Below are 21,278 nucleotides of genomic sequence, written 5' to 3' on the forward strand. Positions count from 1 at the left end.
AGGATCCCGATCCCGAGGAGGCGGCACCCCTGGACGCTGCACCGAGCAGGAGTCCGGCTACTTTTCCTGCTTCGCAGGCCAGAAAAGAAGGAAGGTCCTGCCCCTTATTTGTGCGGGTTTCTCCAGGTGAGGATCGCTGGAGTAACAAGAACCTACAGAAAGGTTACAGCTGCCTCCCTGTAAGGACACGACAGATCCGAACAAGCACTTGACTGCTCTCCCTCCTGCTCCGCCGAGCAGTTCTTATCTCTGCTGGAGAGGAGCAGCCGCCACTTTCCCGGTGACCTCCGAGAGTTTGAGGTTACACCTGCGGTGCAGAGGGCAGAGGAGCTCATTCAGCCGTGACCCAGCACTGGGGAAAGTGTTTGGTTTCACAGCGGGTAGCCGAAAGCGCAGGATTCCCCAACAAGCCTATCCTTGTCCTTCTGTAGCTGCAGCTTCCACTTGCTGGTACATTTTAAGTGTTGAGTGTTTGCAAGCCAAAATATGTGCTGCTCACAAGTGTGCCTGCACTTACCATTGCCTTTTCTTCACATTCATCACCTTAACATTGCCTTAGAGATCTAAAATGGCAAAATGACAGCAGAAGTTACAATGCAGATGAACAAAACTTCTCTTTTTCAGACCCATGTTATTTGTTCAGCACAGTAGCCTGAATAGACAGAGAATAAAAGATGCAGGTAAGAAAGGACAGGTGACATAAGACAATCCTCTTGCTGGTGAATCAAATGACTACATTTTTTGTATTTTTTTCTACTTTCCAGAGCAAATTCTGAAGCTGCTCCCAAAATTAATAGGCACTCACAGAACTGATAGTCAAGGTGAACAATTAATTTTTTTGGTGCTTGTCAAAGCAGCTGAGGGTTTTTTCCAAGCGCTTTTGAAGAGTCCTTTTAAATGCTACATCTCAAGACTTAGCAATCACTGTTGCTAATTGCATGTGTTCCTCTTGCATCCTCACGCCTATTGATTTTTGCTCCAGACCCTCATTTCCACATTCTCTTTCTACAAAGCCTTAGATCCAGGCTTAGTTACTGCTGTGTAATCTCTGAAAAATATGTGTTTCATTTTCAGCCCCCACCTAGAGCAGTTTAATATTTTAATCACATTATGAAAAAGTGTCAAGGTAGAAACAGGTGTTGGTACCTCTTTGCCAGCATCCTACAGACATCCTGGCATTTCTTATGGTCCTGTGTATCCCCAGGACCCACATACTACAGGAATGCAATGATTCATTCACCCAGTGCTCATGTGTTTTCTCCAGGCCTAGCGCAATATAGCGGCTGTAGCTCTCCTGCAATTGTGTTGACATTCTTGTTTTACATCTTAGAGAATGAGGTGATACCTATTTGCCATCGCTGATGTTGGCTGATTAAAAGCTCTAAGAAAGCCTAACTCAGAAAAGAAGAAGTTTAGAAATCTAGAAGTTTGTCACAACTTACAATATGGAAATAAATTAAATCAAGACACATTTTAGGATAACTCTGTGAGTGAAAGATAAGCATCCTTTCCTCAACATTTCCTGTTGTGTAATGCCCACAGTATTAAGTCCAATTTCTTGTGAAGAAAGAGCCGTTTGGTCATTTTCCATCAATACAATTTATCAAGCTTATCTTTATAAAAGACCAAGATAAAAGGTAATAAAAGGTGTCTGTGGTTGTAAAAACAAGGGCAAGAAAGGGAAATGTGAAGAAAAACAAAATCACATACTTCTTGTATAAGTCACTGCCTTTATTGTACAATAATGAGCAGCTTGCAGTTGATACATATACACAAGTTTACCACTGCAACTGTCAAGTATTTCCTACAATTTCAATTATTTCAGGGTAATAAGGTAGCCACTTACTAACATACCTAGCTTTCCTCAATGTGTGAAAGAAAAGAAAAATATTTCACTTAGTTTAATTAAGATATTTCAGGCAAAATTTCTTTCCAGTTTTCAACCCCAATCTTGGAAATATGTATTCAGCTATGAGTGTAGTCCCACTGTACATGAGGTACCTAACATTCACCTACTCTTAAAAAGCAATTCTCCTATCTCTTCTGCACTAAAATATCTACTAAAGTAGCTGATACCCATTAACAAGATCAGTTGGCTAGGTTTACCTAAGGATCAGGAAACACTCACTGTCGCAATTTCTGGGGTCCCTGTTGTTGGGAGAAAATTGATGAATCTGACTCCATATTTTTAGAAGGCTAATTTATTATTTTATTTTCTATAATATTATATTAATGCTATACTAAACTATACTAAAGAAAGATAGAAAGGATACAGACAGAAGGTTACAAAGAATGATAGTGAAAACTCGTGACTCCTTCCAGTCCCGACACAGCCTGACTGTGATTGGTCATTAAGTTAAAACAATTCACATGAAACCAATAAAACATGCACCTGTTGGTAAACAATGTCTAAGCCACATTCCAAAGCAGCAAAACACAGGAAAAGTAAATCACATAATTATTGTTTTCATTTTTCTCTGAGGCTTTTCAGCTTCCCAGGAGCATAATCCGAGGCAAAGAGTTTTTTCAGAGAATATAACTGTCACAACTCACTTATGTATGACACAGGAAAATAAAAATAACAAGCCAAAAGTAAGTGTTCTTGCATACAAGTGTGAGAACTTTTACCAAAAAATGGGGGATAAGTTGGATTCTGAAATTAGAATACTGAGCTAACAGAAGATCAGGAGTGTTGTAGGAACAGACATCAAACTTGGGGAATGCCAGTGATCAGAGAGGCACTCACACAAGGTACCAATTATAAAGGACAGTCAAAGAAAATGGCACTGATAAAGATGTGGTGTCATATAACATTTTATTGTCATCAATGAAGTAAGTTAATTATCCATCAATAACAATACTTATGAACTGAAATGCTGGCCTTTATTGGAAGAACACAGGATTAAAAATAAATAAAACGCAAAGGGAGACTTCTGTTTTCCCCACATTGATTTATTAAATACCATATTAAGGTATGATATTGAGGTTTAAGTGCTTAAATGCTGCACACAACTGTTCTGCCTTGCACTATTCCCAACACTGCTTATTGATCACAGCTGAACCAAGACACTCCATCACAGGAACTTTTAATCTGAGCCAGTTTATTATTTACTCACTCTCCTATGCCAGGGCAGTTCTGGAAAAAAAAAAAAAAAAAAAAAAAAAAAAAAACCAAAAAAAAAAAAAAAAAAAAAAAAAAAAAAAAAAAAAAAAAAAAAAAAAAAAAAAAAAAAAAAACAAAAAAAAAAAAAAAAAAAAAAAAACCCAAACAACTCTGTGAGATCTTATGCGGTAAACTGGACTTTGTACACATCAAAACAGTTCAGGGCAAACTCAATTCCAAAGTGGTTTAAACAAACAAGTTCCAGCACAGATTTGTATAAACCAGATGCTGTGGCTAAGGCAGATGGATTCCCAAAATCTAGTGGGAGCACAGGCAACATCATTGCTCTACAATGCACAGGATTTTGATTCGGAATCTCTACCTTCTGTACAACGTTATGAGTTACAAAGGAACAGGAAAACAGCAATACAGCTAATGGAAAGAGTGACAGGAGAAGCTCGCTAATTCATCTTTGAGTAACCAGGGCATTATCCACGGTTCTAGTCATTCTCTGACTGTTGTACATCTAGAAATAAACACCTCTCTGCTACACCGCTGCCCACACCCAGCTACCCCCCGTGCTCCACCTCATCCCTCATGCTTCACCCTTGGCCCGCATCTCTCATTCCCCCACACGCAAGGAGAAGCAGGGAAACGCTACGGAGGCACCGCGCAGCCCCACCCCTCACGGCGGCCGCACGCGCAGGGACCGCTCCCGCCCTGCGCTTCCGGGGAAGCGGCGCCTGCCGGGAATTCTCGCCCCTGCTGCCGGCGGGGAGGTGCCGTCCTGAGAGCGCCGCCCGGTCGCTGCCTGCCAGGCCCTTGTGTTCGGCTCGGCCGGGGCCTCCCGCTCCCCTGAGCTGCAAGGTGAGGTCGGAGCCCGGCTGCCCGCGGCGCCATGGACAGCTTCCTGGAAGAGGATGAGGAAGCGCCGGCAGTGGAAGTGAGGGGGAAGAGAAGGAGGAGGAGAAGCCCCGCCTCTCAGGCGGCCTTGCACCCGCCCCTGCACCTGCCCTTCCTGCCGCCGCAGCCGGGTAAGGGCGGAGCGTTTAGTGCGTTCTCTTTGTGAACTCCGTGCTGCCCTGGGAACGGTGGCAGAGTTTCAGCTTGTATCCGCTAAATTGTCTATTAGCGCCGGGAAATAGGTTCGAAATAACCGTAGTTATTTGGTGAGCGGGCGGTGTGCCCTTGCAGGCAGCAGGGCCCATGGTATCATCGGGAAGAGCACTGCCAGCAGGTCGAGGGAGGTGATCGTTCTGCTCTACTCAGCCCTGGTGAGGCACATCTGGAGTGCTGTGCCCATTTCTGGGCTCCTCGAAACAGGAGAAACATGGAGGTCCTGGAGAGAGTCCAGCAGAGGGCACCTAGGATGATTCGAGGTCTAGAGCATCTCTTATGAGGAGAGACTGAGAGAGCTGGGCCTCTTTAGTCTGGAGAAGACTGAGAGGGGATTTCGTTAATGCATGTAAATATCTCAAAGACAGGTGCTAAGGGCATGATGCCAGACTTTTCAGTAGTGTCCAGCAGTAGAACATGGTGCAGTGGCCATAAACTAAAGCACAAGAAGTTTCACCTCAGCATGAAGGAGATCTTTACATTGAGGGTGGCAGAGCACTGGAACAGCTGCCCATGGAGTTTGTGGAGTCTCCCTCTCTGGAGACTTTTTCAGATCCCAGCTAGACACCTTCCTGTGTCATCTGCTCCAGGTGACTCTGCCTTGGCAGCTGGTTGGACTGGATAATCTCCAGAGGTCCCTTCTAACTCTAATGGTTCTGTGATTGCCTGACTTAGCCATTGTTTGAGTTATTCCTCTGCCTACTCTATTCCTAGCATCCAGGTAGGAGGTGTCTTGTTGAGCTCTTCATGTGCCTTGTAGGTGGCTTTTTATGGATGAGCATTGTTGTAGGGTCATACAGCTGTGAGCTTTAAACACACTTCATGGAAATGAAGTTTCAGTTTCATGCTGGTTTCAGTATAAATTGAACTACTGTTGATGTAAAAAGACCAAGGGGCCTCTTTGGAGCCTTGTACTCAGATGAGAATAATTCTATACGTTTATCTTTGTGGGAATTGTTTAGCCTTTGGTACTGGAACAGTCTTGTTTGTTTGTGTGCTTGCAAATCTGCAGCACCATGGCATTACAAACTTAGGTGATGACTAATAAGTGAAGAGAATAGTCCCCAAAATATGACAGAATGTACCGTGAAGTTATCAAAACACCATGGCTCCCTGATTCTAGTAGGGCAATAGTGTGACGTAATTGCCTATTCACTGTTTCGAGTGAATGGAAATTTCAAGAACAGCTATGTGCTTCTTATGGAAAATGTCATTCCGTATCACATTTCCAGCTTGCCCCATAGTCTTGCTTCCCTGTTTATCTTCTAAACCACAGAGCTTAAGATGACTCTGTAGTGTCCATACAAGAAAGATGCTGAAATGGAGAGCATGTGGCTGCCTGAATAAGGGCTGTGACTGCGGTGGGCTCAGTTGATTTTTTTTTTTTTGTTTGGTTGGTTTTTGGGGTTTTTTTTTTTTTTTTTTTTTTTTTGTTGGTTTGTTTTGGTTTGGTTTGTTTTGGTTTTTTGTTTTTTTTTTGCTTATTTAGTATCTTCCAATGAACACAAGTTAAACTTCAAGAAGAGCAAGGAAACGTGTTTAAGTTACATTCAGGATGCCTTGCTCCAAAAGCAGTGGAAAAGGGCTGCAGAGTTCCTGACCTGCTATGTTGAGTCACTAGAGAAGGACTATTCCAGAGAACACATTGGTCCGTCAGAGGTAAGCCCATGTTCCCTGTCTGAGTTCTTTTGCAGTTGAAAAAATACTTGAAAAGCAGCATATACTTAATTAGCTAATCACAGGCTTGATTTTTTTTAAAAAATAGATCCTTGACACAGAAGAAGACTTAGCTTGGTATAAGTTCACTCTATCAGCAGTGTATCTATGAAAAGTCAAAGTAGTCCTCTAAAATGGGGAAGCAGTAAATGTGTTTGGTTCTGGCATGTCGTCATTCAGAATCTGTTTGCAAGTTGGTGTCTTACATTGTTACCAGCTTTTGCAGTAGCTGCAAAATTCCTTGCAGGTGTTGAGTTGGAAGCAGGTGGAAGGAAAAGGATCAGAGCTTTTAAATAAATGGAGTACTTGAGTACGGCTAGCTTGCAGACCTTGGAAACAAGTGCATGTAGTTGGGGAGCTACATCAAATTGGAAATAATCTTTGCTATTAAGTTCAAATAGTTGTGTATATCTGGTATCTTAGTGGAGTCATACCAAAGAAGAACGTAACTTTTCAGTGAGACGAGGAGGAACCCTCTGGCATGCAGTGTTCATAAACTCTTCTGGAGTGCTGCATTTATAATGAGCAATTCTGAACCACTGAATGACTCTAAAAGGCCTGCTGGATGAGTAGGTAGGTTAGATTATTAGCAGTAGATAATGCTTTGTAGTATTTTTTATTTGCAGCTCAAATGTACATTTTTCATGTTCTACAGTAACTACAAGTTTAGTAAAACTATATGTGATGTCTCTTGCCATTTTTGTACTAAAGTTGGTTTTGATTTTCTTTCTCCCCATTAATAGATGATTTGGAGAATAGGAACTGAAATTTTGTGGCATCATTCCCAAAGCAGCATGAAAGAGTTCAACTGTTTCATGGAACAGATGAAAACTTTAGGAGTAAAAAGGTACTTGAAGGTGAGTGTACTTAAAGCAGCCCTGATGATTTTTCACATTTATCTGAACACTTGTTTGAATATTAACTTCCAGATCTCTTTTGAAATGTACTACTGACATTAGTGTCAAAAAAACTCAAACCTAACATTTGAATTACCAATTGCATGATATTCTAAGGTCATTTTATACCTAACCTCATCTCATTTGGTCTGTGTGTTGAATCACAGATGTATGTTCTCAGTCCTTAGAAGTGCTTAAAAACTCTTCTATCTTTTAATTTGAATTTGAACCGGTCAAATTCATTTTCATGCACGTCCCAATGACATGTAAATACAGGCAATTACCTGCCAAGCTTTATTTCCAGTCTTTAATTTGACCACTGTGCTGCTGACTAAACATTTGTATTTAAATTTTGCCTCATTACCCTCTCACTTTTTGAGTAATCTGATTATAAAACTGTATGTTGTGCACACCTGTGTTACACAGCTGTGGAGTTTTTTTTAATGGATTTTTTTCTTCTGGTGGCTCATTCAAACCTATATTGTTGATTTCCTTGGCTGTTGTGCACTTGGGATGGTGCTTCTGTCTTTTATCCTGTTTGTAAAGGTCTTTAAAAGAAGTTCCATACAAGGGTTTTCTGGAGCTAACTGAAGGTTTAGGCTTTTATCTTATGGTGCCAAATCAACACGGTAGGGTGGAAGTACATCACTCTTTCAGGTGCTCTGAAAAATAAGTAAATGCAGCCCAGCTGGGTTTCCTCAGGTCATTTTTAGATCTTCTGAAATAGGTACAGCACATGTTAAAGACAAGCAGGTTTTTGAGGCAACACAAATAATTTAAATTCTTCATTACATGTCTTGGCAATATTTTTTATACATGTCAGTAAGTCTCCTCTTTCCCTGCACATGTGTGTAGAACTTTTCTGTATTGCTGAAAATTCTGCATTTGAGTGTGGAGCGCTGTGTTTTGGACTGTTTGGGTTGCAGGTCTGCTTGGAGCATGTCTTCCATCTCCTCTGTAATGGACAAATAGATGAAGCCTATCAGAACCTGTCCATGGCAGAAAGCTGGAGGTTTGGAGAGCAAACAGCCATTCAGGATAAGGAAATGAAGCTGCTTCAAGCTTACAGGGGACTCTTAGACTACTGTAGCTGGTCTAAGCAGAAGAAAATCCTGTTAGAGTATGGTAAGTGTTTTTTGGATTGAGCTGTAGCTTCAGCTTGGTCATGCAGGTGCTGTGGTTTGCAATGACACCTTTTCCTTTACCAGACTTCAGTGTGTAATGGTGTCGCTGGTACAGAATTCTATATCAGCAGTGATAGTAGTGCCAAAATAGCACTTTCTGAAGTGCCTTGAAATGCTCTTCTGAAACTGTTTCTCCCCATGTCCAGCCAGCATCACCTTAAATAATCATCAAAGGGCATTCCCTTAAAGCAGTGGTTTAGTAGGTGTGCAAGTGCTTGATTGCTGCTGGAATGTTGAGTGAAAGCAAAGCCCTCAACACTTGTGTTTGAATTTCAGTTTCCTTAAAGATGTGGAAGTTGCTACATGTGTCACATCTGGTTCTGTATATACCTACTGGCAGTGTTTTATCACTTGCACTAGATCTCTTTCTCTGGAAACCAGATGTTGAATTTGGCTTATGGACCTTGTGCTGGTAGCATCTTCTCTTGACGTCCTACTCATTGTGCTCCATAAGTTGAAATTGATTATAAATTTGAATGAGGAACAGTGAAAATTTCTTGTTTCAGTACTGAGGATTATTTTCTTAAAAGCTCTCTGACTGGAGTCATTGCTTACCAAAATGTGATCATCTCTAAGGTGCAGCACTTCAAGATCCCTGTGCTTGGCAGAGTTAATAACTTTGTGACCTTCCTTTGTGTTTTGGTAGGTGAGGATGGATTTGCAGAATTAACTGTTGAGCAGGAAATGCACGGTTACTTCCGGAAGGCAGCAGTGAACTTGAAGGAAATTATTAAAATACCTGGAGTCTGGGATGTCTTTGTGAAATGCTATGTGGATGTAAGGGCATCCCATAAGGGATGTTAGATGGCTTTCTTTTATGTTTCCTTGTCTAATTTTCATTAAGATCCCCATATGCAGATTATTTTCTGTGTGTGTGAGTGAAAACAAAGTATTTCAAAAGCAACACATTTGTATGTGCATGTCACGGGCTTTGATATAGAGTGCAGTGTACTCCTGGTAGAGCTGCAGAGCCTGAGCACAGTACAAAAAGAACTTTTATCTGTTCATTGTCAAGAAAAAGAAATAGACAAACAGCTTACATATTTTGTTTTTGTGGGACTGCAAAAATTGGAGCATAGCTGCTTTAGTTCAAATTCCTGAAAACACTTTGATTTTTGGTAGGGCAGTGTTTTCTCTGGATACATGAAATGTTAGAGATGCCAAATATGCAGCCCCTCTGTGTTTTGGTTTGGCTTTTTTAAGTATCTGCTTAGAATTTGTAATTAAGAATTAGTAATTTTAAAGAGATCTTTTACTTCTTGTGGACACTGATAAATTCTGACTTCTCTAAACATGTGTCTCGGTTTGGAAAGACAGAAGTCTGCTAAGGAAGGCAAGAGCCTCCCCTGAAATGGAAAATGTAAACTCCCTCTCTCTGAATTGTTACAAATTTGAAATTAAGGGGGGTTCTCAGGCAAAGATATGGGAGCAGGAATAACAGTTCTTTATTAGGGAAGAAAACAAAATAAACAATGCAGTAAATCAAAACAACACTGACAGTGTCAGAATACAACCTGACACCCTGTGGGTCAGGGTGTTGATAGTAGTCCAGTTGGAATTGTGGCTGCAGTTCTCCTGGAGTAGCAGGTGTGGTTCTGTTGGAGCAGGGATCCTGTAGAAGGATATAGTCTTCTTCTGATCTAGTGGAAGAGGCAGCTGTTCCTCCAGGAATCCAGTGGAAAGGCTGTTCTGCTGTCCCAGAATCTCAGATTATATCTAGTTAGGAATGCTTGGCAACTCCCTCTGGGTGGAACATCTCACAATGGGATGCTGTAATTTTATCAGCCATGCAGTGACAGTCAATGGCCCATTTAACAGATGATATCTCTCTGGAGGAAGGATGGGTTGTGGAAGAGATAAGGAAAACTGTCTAATTAGCAGAAGATAACTGCTGCACTTCTAACAGATGGCAAATAGAATACACATTGCTTGGTAATCCAGGACAGCACATCTTAAGAATTTTCCTTGGTGCTGGCATCTGCCAAGTTCTGTCTCTAAAGACACGGCAGGTGCCTTCAGCATCTCTTTCCAGTGAGCAAGGGATGATAATCCTTTGACAATTAAGTAGGTATTAAGGCTTTTTCTCCCTGAGTAGCTTCTGTGTGTGTATTCTTGTCTCTCTGTACTGAGAGTAGCCAGTAAAATTAAGATGGGCAAGTATCTAATTATCAAATATACATTATCTAATACACTGTATTAGATACACTAATACATTATCTTATATACAGACTGTGCTGCTGGTTTGCTCTGTGGCAGTCCAGAATTAGTTGTAAGAGTTTGGTTGCCTGTATCTGACAAACTAATGACAGACTTAACTTCCAGTTGCTGGAGTTCTATGGAGACCACAACGAGGCCCGCCAAGTGTTAAATGAATATGCTTACAACTCAAAGTTCCCTGCTAACCCAAATGCCCATGCCTACCTCTATCAGTTCCTCAAGAGGCAGGGTGAATCAAAGAAATCCCTCATATCTGCACTGAAGGTAGGTATCCCTTAGGAGATACAGTCTGTGTCAGTCATGGGGTGGTCTGACAGCTTGCTTGAGCTCTGTATCATTATTTATCCTATTGTATTCTTTGTGGGAAGTAGGGGATTAGGGGGTTTAAGTGATATGGTACACCATATCACTTAAAGGCAGTAAGCAAGCTCAGAGAACATGTTCACATGGTTCCAGAAGTCTGTATCAGCAGACTTGTGCATAGCATGCATTGATTTCTCTTACAGTTTGATCTTTACAATATTGTTCAAATCATTAAATGCCTTCTCTTTCACATATTGATCCTGTCTAGCAATTAGTTTCTTTGCTTGTTTTCAATGAGCTGTGCATTAAAGCTAAAAGTTAATGTCTGCTGGTTGTTGGCAGACAAGACCTTGTTGGGTAAAGTTTTAAATTCCTGCTTTCACTTGCCCTTGGTATTCCTTGCAAACCGTGCTCTGCCACTTGATGGCACTAATGTGCTTTTGTTAGTGCAAGTGTTGTTTAAAAACAGGTTTGTAAGGCTGTTGTGTTTGTTTTAGACTTTGATACTGTAGCAGATTTGCATGAAATTCTCCTCTGCATTTTAGCAGTGGCTTTAGACATGAGTCTCCTAGAAAAGAGAGATGAATAATAGAAATTGTTTGATAAGTCCAGAAACTGATCCAATGCACAGAGCAGTGGACAGGGGAGCTAGAACTGTCCTAGGGAAAAAATTACATTGCCTTCAAGAAAGGGGACACTGGATATGGATTTGGGCCGCTCCTTCAGAATGTTGTATTTGCCACATGCAGTGTTTGTCAGCAGCCATCGAGGTGTTTCATCTATGGTGTCACAGAGCAGTGTCACAAATGTGCAAAATGGACCTAGAGATCCATTCTTTATAACAAAGTTATAAAGATTACTTAATTTTCTGAACTAAAAGCACCCAAAGCTCTGAAGCCTGTGCTTTTCTTGGTCAGATAGGTTATTTTAATGTGAAAACTTTTGAAGACTTCTATCTGGGCTTTGCTTTTATTTTTCAGATCTTGCATGATATTGTTCCTTCTCATGAACTAATGATAGATTTTAATACCATGCTTCAAAAATCAAGTAAGTCTTTACCTTTGTTCATTTCATTTATGCTAATTTCAGAAAACTATTCTGGATTATCCTACAGCCTTCTTTCTGCTTTTGAAAGTAGTTTTCTTTCTTAAGACATAATCCCAAAAAACTAACTCAAATGCCAACTTTTCAATCACTGTGACCTCTTAGATGGATGTATGAGCAGTCATTTACAAACTTGTATAAACAAATGCTTTTTTTTTATTTTAAAGGCTGAGCAAAGCAAGCAGTTATAAGGCACAAGCAGGATCTCAAAAAAATTGTTTTTAGGCACCCTACTCTGAATTCCATTTTCGGGATCTCTGTTTTATTTTTTTCTTTTCTTTCTTGGAATGTATCTGTTCTTTAGTTCATTGTTAATGATCAAACAACAAAAATTTCCTTCTCTTTAAGGGAGCATTATCTTCAAGCTGGTAGAAAAGTCTTCTGCTCTGAAGACTATTTTTTTTCCATGCTGATCAATTGTATTCCAAGCTGTCTTTTTGTGGCTTGGTATGTCCCAGCAGGTCAACAGATTGGTGAAATGTACATGAATAAAGATTGTTCTCCCTTCTGATATGATGAGGGTTAATGGCTTCTAACTGACAAAGAGAGGTTTAGAAGAGATTTTGGGAATAAATTCTTGTGATTGTCAGGGTGGTGAGGCACTGGCACAGGTTGCCCAGGGAAGCTGTGGATGCCCCATCCACAGTGTTGAAGGAAGTGTTCAAGGCCAGGATAGCTGGGGCTCTGAGCAACCTGCTCTAGAAGAAGGTGTCCCTGCCAATGGCAAGAGGTTGTAACTTGATGATTTTTAAGGTCTTCTCCAACCCAAACCATGATTCTTCTTTCATAACTAATGAGAACAACCTGGAGATTTTAAAGAAATTTATACCAATAAACATAACTTATGTTTAAAGTAGCAGCATTGGTGGGGGGGGCAGGCAGAGTGGAGAACTGTGTTTCATTTGTGCCTTACTAATGAGTTCATCCTGGTCTGTGTAATTGATTAATCAGCCTCATCTTTTTCCAGAGAAAAGAAAAAAACATCAACTGAGCCTAGAAGTTATTTTTGCAGCCTTGGATTATGCTGGCTGGAAAGAAAATGCAAAAGCATGGAGCTGTTTGGCAAGACAGGTGAAACAAATTGTAACGTAAGTAGCTCTGATGCAATGTGTTGAAACAAATGCGTCAAGTCTCCACCTTTGGACAGTGCATCTCTGTGCTCTCTATTTGCCTTCATTTTTGCCTTTCATACACAACTTCATAATATCTTGAAATATACTGGGCATTTTGGTCACTGTACAGGAATGTCACTTCCCTGTTGTAGATAGTTTTATAGAATCCTAGAGTAGTTCGGGTAGAAAGTGATCTGAAAGAGGCACCTCCCACTAGAGCAGTGTAGTGGGCTGACCATGTGTCATGGATTGACCCTGGCACAGTGCCAGTGCCCCCATGAAAGGTGTATTTCCAAAATGGTTACTGTGAGATGTGACACCAAAGCTGCTCTATCCCCCCACTCTGCAACTGGATGTGGAGAGAAAAAATAATTGCTTGTGGGTTGAGAGAAGGACAGGGAGAGACCACTCACCAAATACTGTATTGGACAAAACAGACACAGGGCCTCACCATCAGAGTGAAAATTTTCTTCCTAATATCTAATCTAAACCTGTTGTTTGCAAGTTTAAAGCCATTCCTGACCCAGGGCCTCACCATCACAGTGAATAATTTTCTCGGGGTTTTCTCTGGTTGAGATGATCCCGAGGTGTGTTAAAAGTCTTTTTTCCCCATCCCAGCTGTCGAAGAATAGATCAGGAGTCTTCGGCTGTCGTTCTCAAGGTCGTTTATTATTTCTTATCTAAAATATTTTCTGTCTGGCCTGCCAAGGTCTGTTCTGCAGGTCAGTCTGAGGCACACTCCCCGTCCACAGGGCTGGTGTTGTCTTTTATACTAGAAACTACGTATTCGATATTTACAGTTATGTTCCAATACCTATCACCTATGTTAGACAGTGACTTTCTAGTCTAAACCAATCCCAAAATGCCACCATAACCAAGAAGATGGAGGCTAGGAAGAAGAAGGAAGAAGGACAGGACAATGCCCAAATCTCTCCATCTTGTCCCCCTAGACCCCCACAGTAAAATTCTTCAAAATTTCACCTTTCACCCTGTGACAAGTACTGTTATGCTACTTAAACTTTTGTGATTTGTAATTCTTCATATAAAGTTGGTAATTTGCTCCATGGGTTGAGATCGAATTCCCAAGTGTCTTTGGCTTCCTGACAGGGTCTCTGACCCCCCTTACCAGGGCTTTGAGCCATCCAGGGCATCCAGAGGGATGTCCTGGGTTCCGACATAATTCTTCCTAATATTTAATCTAAATCTGTCCTTTTCCATTTTAAAGCTGTTCCTCCTTGTCCTATCCCTACCTTCCCTTGCAAAAACTCCCTCTTTGTGTCTCTTGCAGGTTCCCTTGAAGGGGCTGGAAGGAGTTTGTGTTGCTGAAATGCTTGGTTTAAGGGCGTTATTGCCTAACAGTAATAACTGTTTGGGATGAATTAGTCTTTAAGTATGCCTGGAGTAACACAAACCTTTCCTAAGGTTTCGTACTACTCTTCATACTACTTCATACTACTCATTTGTTGACAAACCTGGAGAAGCTTCCATATTACTACTGACAAACTGGCACACAAGTGAAAGGCTTGCTTCATTTCACACCATAATCTGTGCTATTGCCAAGGCTTAATAAGACTGCTAGAGTTCACTTCCAGCCTCACAAGTGTTGCCAGGGATTAAAAAAGAATTGCTAGTTTTATATAAAAATGCTTTTATTAGTGTTTTAGTTTTGGTATAAAGTCAGTGTGTGTCTTCGTCTCTCTGGGCATGCCTCCCAGTGAACCCTGGCCAGCCCCAGGTTGGCAGACAACGGGGGGGGGCAGCCCCGAAGCGGCCAGCAGCGAGGGGACACTCTCTGGTGCCCCGAGGGTACTGAGGGCAGCTAGGCTAGTCACCTTTGCTAGTCATCAGAAGAGACACTGGAGACATCGGTAGAGGATAAAAGGCCGACTCTCAGCAGGGGGCCAGTCCAAGGTTTATTCGGAGCTCTTGAGGGAGCCCCACACCTCAGTGATGCACCTTGCTCAGAGTAGAATACAAAAGGAATCTCAAGGTTACATTTAAAGGGGGGAAGGAAACCGTAGATACATTTGCTGACCAATAAAAGACCCTCCAGGGATGCAACCTTAGGGATGGACATTTGGGATAGCGTATAAAATAATAATTGGGGGGCTGACCCCTGGCCTCGGACTAATCACTCCACGACTTTAACCGAAAGTTCTAGATAGAGGGGATGGGATGCTGAGTGACTGACAGAAAGCCAGGGCAGGGATTTGGGGGATGAGCTCAACACAGGAGAATGATTACACAGGTAGAGGAAGGGGGTACAAAAAGGGGTACACCATTTGGGAAAATAAGGGGATACAAAACCAAAACTATTACAAGTTAAGTATAAAAGCATGCTACAACAAGTGTGTCTGTGTTGGCAATTTAGGAGATTTGTAGCAAGCTGATTATAACATCACTGTCTCCTAATAATCTTTCCATTACGTTTTAACCTCTTTGTAACTTGTTTAACCTTTTTCCAGCTCTGAGAAGCATCTTGACTGGATCAAGCAAGAGTGGAAGTCCAGGAAGGACTGGTGGCCAGCCTTCCATTTTAGCCGTTACTTGGCAAAAAGGAATTGGCAGGGAAATAAAAGCCTTTCATATGAAAAAGCTCTGGTGGCTGGAATCCTACTGGGAAAGGGTATAATTTTTTTTTCTTTTCACTACATGGAACAGAAATAATGTCTATTTCTAGCCCTAATGACATGGTATGCAGCTGATCTGCTGCCTGGAAGAATTGCAGTTTCTTTCTTTTAAAAAGGGTTCTTGTCTTTGGAGCTGAACATGAAAGGTATTTAAGTTGGTTTGATATTTAACAGTGAGGCAACTGGTCTTATCATGGTTTAGAATTCAGTTTTATCTAGCCTTGTTGAGCAGCCACAATACTGTTTGTCTTGTTTGACCTTCAAACCATAACTCCAAAAATGCACAACACCCTCCTTAGGGAATATTGTGAGGACTGCAGGGAGTTTGCTTGCTGGATGCCAGCCTGGGCAGTGTCTCAGCAATACTAGGTGTCAGCTGGTCATTAAGGACCATGGGGATGTTTTAATGCAGGAAAAAGAAGGGAGAGTCTGAATCAAAAACATCATCAGTGTGGTAAGAAGGTGAAGATCATTGCCTCTTTAGTAGCGTTATTTGAAATGCTGCCAAAACAAGGGGAGGATCAGCCCAAGAATCAGCTGCTAAATTGAGAATGGGAATAAGGTGTGGAGACAATGGCTTGTACACTGGTTTGGACTTCTGGTTGGTGGGCAACATGTTCATTGTCACCTTTCTATAACTTTTTCTTCTGCACTTCATGGAACAATTTCTCATATTGGAAGCTCTTTGGATATTTTTTGGTTTGCTTTCAGTAGGACCAGATATCTCCATTTTATTTCCAGATAGCAAATAAAAGCATTCCAGTTCAGATTTTATTGAATGACGTTTCAGTACTTACTGGTCTCAATGTGAGCCTCTGTTTTCATTATCCAGCATAATAAATTAATGTATGATATCAATGCTGCTTTACACTCTTGAAATTTTACTTTCTGATCTAATTTGCAGAGCAAAAATGAAAGAGAAAAAGTATTATGCAAGATAACAAGCATTTAGATACATGTAGAATGTTCGCTGGGCTAAATGAGGATAGATTATTTAATGCTGCAGTTATGTCTCTAATGAGCATGTCTTGGATTTTAATACCTTTAATTACTGAAAAGTTTCTTAGCTGTTTGCATATTATTTAAACAATGAAAGCATTTTGTATTTGCTTGTATCAAACAGCTTAGTGTTGTTTTTTTATTTCTTTCCTTAGATTGCAAATACTTTAAATATGTATCGCATCAAGGCTGCAAAGCTCAGCTGAAAAGGTTTCGGTTGCTGAAGAAGTTTGTGACAAGGCACAATCCTGTCTACCTGAGAATATCTGGTCGTCCAGATTCCTCTGTTCAACCTTGATGAGAAGGTGTCCCTAAGGTTCTTGGTACTTTTTCCTCTCTGTAAAACTGACTTTTGTGTTGGTGGTACTCCAAAAACTCTAGGCAGATCCTATTTACTCAGTACTAGACTTTTTTTTAAATATATTTATGTAAAACCACTTTGGTTTGCATTTATTTTATAATAAAATGAATATAAATCAAGTGATAATGTCAAAGAATTTCTGTAATGTTACTCTAATATTGGTGTGAAATGCAAACAGTGTTGATTTCAAATACATCTTGAAAGAGCAGAGGCACAGAAATACTGAGAAATTCTCTACCTGCTGGAAGAGACTTTTTTTTTTTTTTCAGTGTCTTGGTTTAGGGCAAGTTTGGGAGATAACTCTCAAAGGGGCTTCTTTACAAAAGCAGATTTAATTGCTTCTCTTTTCTTTTAACTGGTTCGGGAGAAAATATTTCTTTGGAGAAAAAAGTGGAAAGAAACTTGTTTATTAAACAATAGAACTCAAATAATATTAAATAATAAAACTTCTTACTGCTCCAAAAAAAAAAGGTAAACTCAGAACAGTCTCCTCCCTGGATTGCAGCTCGGCTTATTCAGTTTCTGATTAGTTTTTCTGGTGCTGGAAATGCCGTGGCCCAGGCCCGGCCAAGGGGTCACAGGTGGAGCTGCTGGTGCTCTTCTGGGTGTTTAGTCTAGAGCAGGTTTGAACAGATTTAAGAAAAATGAAAAATCACAGTTCAGGGAACTTCTTTGTTTCAGCTAGCTAAAACTAACTAAAAGCAAAAAAAGGGGAAAAAAGGAGCTCTGTCTTGCTGTTTGTTTATCTGCAGACAACACAGTTCAGGAGTAGGAATGTGGAGGAGTGAGTGCAGTTTGAAAACAAACTGCACGCTTCTTCCCTCTTCTGTTTACTCTCTGGAAGAGAGTCTTAAAGGTGTAAAACTTATTATTCAGTATAAACAGAACAAGACGATTGGGGATAAAAGCATCATATAGTCAGTTCAGGATAATCCACTCCTTATCTTTATATCATCAGCTTACTATTAAAACTAATATATATTCTAATTCTACAAACACATACATTATACATCTAATATACAGCTATACACAGATAATGGTAGTAACATTCAGCAAACAGTGATATTTATACATAGTTTTTACTTAATAATTAGATTTTTTTGAGGTACACATTGTGTTCTTTTATCTTTTTGCATTATTTACTATGTGCAACCTGGTCTTTGAGCAAAAACAACTTTACGAATGGGTTTGTCTGTATTCGAGGTAGGATTGATTTAAACTGTTTTTTTTTAACGAACTCTTGATATGTACTACTGGGACTTTGTTTCTATCTGCTCTGTGCAAAGGTTCAGATTGTGCAGGGTCTACTCGGTTAGTAGAGCTTCGGGTATTAACTAACTAGGTGTTTTTTGTCAGACGCTGCTCTTAATTTTTGAAAGATCCCTCACCTAAGGCTTTTAAGGTGGTTTTTAACAGTTTATTGTACTTTTCTACTTTGCTTGCAGCTGGTGCATGGTAGGGGATATGGTACACTTACTTAATGCCATGTTCTTTGTCTCAGGTGCTGATAAGGCTGTTTTTGAAATGAGTCTCATTGTCTGACTTAATTTTCTCAGGGGTATTATGTTTCTACAGGACTTGTTTTTCAAGGCTCAGGATGGTGTTACGGGCCGTAGCATGAGGCACAGGGTAGGTCTCTAACTACTCTGTGGTGGCTTTTACTATTGTGAGCACATAGTGCTTGTTTTGGCGTGTCTGGGGCAGTGTGATGTAGTCAATTTGCCAGGCTTCGCTATACTTGTACTTGGACTACTGCTCACTATACTATAAGGGCTTCACCCTCTTGGCCTGTTTGATGGCAGCACAAGTCTCAGAGTCGTGGATAACTTGAGAAATACTGTCTATGGTTAAATTTACTTTTTGGTCTCGTGTCTACTTATAGGTGGTATCTCTACTTTGATGACTTGAGGTATCATGGGCTCACTGAGCTAGGAATAACTGTCTTTTGTGTTTTCAATCTAGGTCTATCTTGGACATCTCTATTTTTGAAGCTTGGTTTATTTGCTCGTTGTTTTTGTGTTCTTTATTAGCTTTACTCTTGGGGACATGGGCATTTATATGGTGGACTTTTACAGGTAGCCTCCTACCCTGGTAGCTATGTTTTTCTATTCTTTAGCAGCTCAAATTGGTTTTCCTTTACGCTGCTAATTAGCTTCTTTCACCTTTCCAGCTATCTTCACAGAGCATTGGCTACCATCTATGAATTAGTGTAGAGGTAGAGTTTTGGTTACTTTTTTTTTTCAGTAATGTTTAAAGCCAGTTGAACAGCTTTGAGTTTAGCAAGTTGGCTTGATTTACTTTCTCTTTTAGTGGCTTCTGCGATCTGTCGTGTGGGGCTTTATACGGCTGCTTTCTACTTCTGGTTCATTCTTACTATGCAACAGGAATTATCAGTAAAAAGAGCGTATTGTGTTTTTTCTGCTGGCAGTTGGTTATATGGAGGAGTTCCTTCAGTACGTGTTACTTCTTGTTCTTTTTCATCAGTGAGACTGAAGTTTTTACTTTTTGGCCAGTTTGTAATTATTTCCAGAATCTCAGGGCGATTCAGCTTTCTAATACGGGTGCGCGGTGTTATGAGAGTAATTCACTTACTTCATGTAGCACTGGTGTCATGGTGGGTAGAGGGAACTTTTGCTTTGAACATCCACCCCAGTACTGGTAATCGGGGTGTTAGGAGGAGTTGTGTTTCAGTGCTTATTACTTCTGAAGCAGCTTGGATTCTTTCATAGGCTGTTAAAATTTCTTTCTCTGTTGGAGTATAGTTGGCTTCAGACATTCTGTAGCTTCAATTCTAAAATCTTAGTGGTCAGTCTCGAGTTTCCCCAGGCACTTTCTGCCACAGGCTCTAGGACAAGTTATGGTTTCTGGCTACAGAGTAGATCATATTCTTTACATCTGGTCCTGTCTTGACTGGGCTAAGGGCTACTGCATGAGCGATCTCTTGCTTAATCTGGACACAGGCTTGTTGCTGCTCAGGACCCCAGTGGAAAGTGTTCTTTTTATGGGTGACTAGATAGAGAGGGCTTACAATCTGACTCCAAAAACTTATGGCGCCTAGGAAAGCTTGTGTTTCTTTCTTGTTGGATGGTGGAGATATTGCTGTGATCTTGTTGATGACATCGATGGGAATCTGATGCCGTCTATCTTGCTACTTGACTTTTAGAAACTGGATCTCTTGAGCAGGTCTTTTGATTTTGCTCTTCTTGATGGCAAATCCGGCTTTCAGGAGAATCTGGATGATTTTTTTTCCTTTTTCAAACACTTCTGCTGCCGTCTTCTCCTATACAATGATGTTATCAATATATTGCAGATGTTCTGGAGCTTCATTTTTTTTTAGTGTATTCTGGATTAGTTTATGGTAGATGGTAGGACTGTGCATCCACCCCTGGGGTAGCTAGTTCCAAGTGTATTGCACATCTTTCTAGGTGAAGGCAAACTGAGGTTTGTATTCTGCTGCTAGCGGAATGGAGAAAAATGTATTGGCAATGTCAATAGTGGCATATCACTTTGTTTTGGATTCTAGCTCGTACTGGAGTTCTAGTATGTCTGGTACAGCAGTGCTCAGTGGTGAAGTTACTTCATTCAGTGTATGGTAGTCTACAGTCAATCTTCATTCTCTTTCAGATTTATGCACAGGCTAGATGGGGCTGTTGAAAGGTGAGTGGGTCTTGCTGACCACTCTGGCTCTTCAGCTCACGGATCATTTTGTGGATGGGGATCACGGCATCTCAATTAGTTTTGTATTGTCGGCGGTGCACTGTCGAGGTGGTAATCGGCACTCGCTGCTCTTCTGTCTTCAGGAGTCTTACTGCAGATGGGTTTTTTGATAGTCTAGGCAAGGCATTCAATTGTTTGATACTTTTTGTTTCTACAGCAGCTATTCTGAATGTCTATCTGAGTCCTTTTGGGTCTTTGAAATACCTACTTCAGAGATAATCTATGCCTAAAATACATGGGGCCTCTGGGCCAGTCACAATAGGGTGTTTCTTCTAATCATTTCTAGTCAGGCTCAACTCGGCTTCTACTAAAGTAAAATTCTGTGATCTTTCTGTCGCACTAGCGATAGAAACAGATTATGTTTCCAAATGTTTTGATGGGATTAATGTGCACTGCGCACCAGTACCAACTAAAGCTTTATATTTTTGTGGTTTAGATGTGCCAGGCCAATGAATCTATACTGTCTAAAAAACACGGTTTTCCCTAGCCTCTACTTGGATAGAGGCAGGGCCCCTCTAAGCCTGGTTATTCTTCTTTCTCTGGGCATATGTCTTGGAGGTTCCTTTAAGGGGATCAAAAATATTGGCATTATCATCATATATGGTAGCTTGGTTACGGGCCACTGGAGCTTCTTCTTTTTTGGAACTTCTTCTCCGAGTTTTCAGTTCACGAACCCGTTGGGCCAGAGCAGCAGTTGGCTTTCTATCCCATCTCTTCATGTTTTCTCTACAATCGCACAGGAAGAACCATAGCTCAGCTCGTGGGATGTACTTTCTCTCTCCATCTGGGGAACTGTAGGAATGCGCCCGCTAATGACAGA

The 21,278-nt window shown here is 40.8% G+C and overlaps 1 protein-coding gene across 1 annotated transcript; it reads left to right on the forward strand.

Moving 5' to 3' along the window:
- The first annotated feature begins 3,248 nt into the window (after positions 1-3,248).
- Positions 3,249-21,243, forward strand: TAF1A (TATA-box binding protein associated factor, RNA polymerase I subunit A). Its single transcript, XM_041471783.1, has 10 exons — positions 3,249-4,137; positions 5,709-5,878; positions 6,679-6,792; positions 7,758-7,956; positions 8,662-8,792; positions 10,338-10,496; positions 11,516-11,582; positions 12,607-12,727; positions 15,217-15,377; positions 16,536-21,243. Exons 1-10 carry the CDS (start codon positions 4,002-4,004, stop codon positions 16,676-16,678), a joined length of 1,401 nt encoding a protein of 466 aa, XP_041327717.1. The 5' UTR covers positions 3,249-4,001; the 3' UTR covers positions 16,679-21,243.
- The last annotated feature ends 35 nt before the right edge of the window (positions 21,244-21,278 follow it).

This window comes from Pyrgilauda ruficollis, unplaced genomic scaffold, assembly GCF_017590135.1.
Source record: "Pyrgilauda ruficollis isolate IOZ18807 unplaced genomic scaffold, ASM1759013v1 scaffold279, whole genome shotgun sequence".
Taxonomy (NCBI): Eukaryota; Metazoa; Chordata; class Aves; order Passeriformes; family Passeridae; genus Pyrgilauda; species Pyrgilauda ruficollis.

Coding starts and splice junctions, on each gene's coding strand:
- TAF1A (XM_041471783.1), top strand. CDS start 4,002: ATGGACAGCTTCCTGGAAGAGGATGAGGAAGCGCCGGCAGTGGAAGTG. Junction 4,138..5,708: donor CTTCCTGCCGCCGCAGCCGG/GTAAGGGCGGAG, acceptor TTGCTTATTTAG/TATCTTCCAATGAACACAAG. Junction 7,957..8,661: donor GAAAATCCTGTTAGAGTATG/GTAAGTGTTTTT, acceptor GTGTTTTGGTAG/GTGAGGATGGATTTGCAGAA.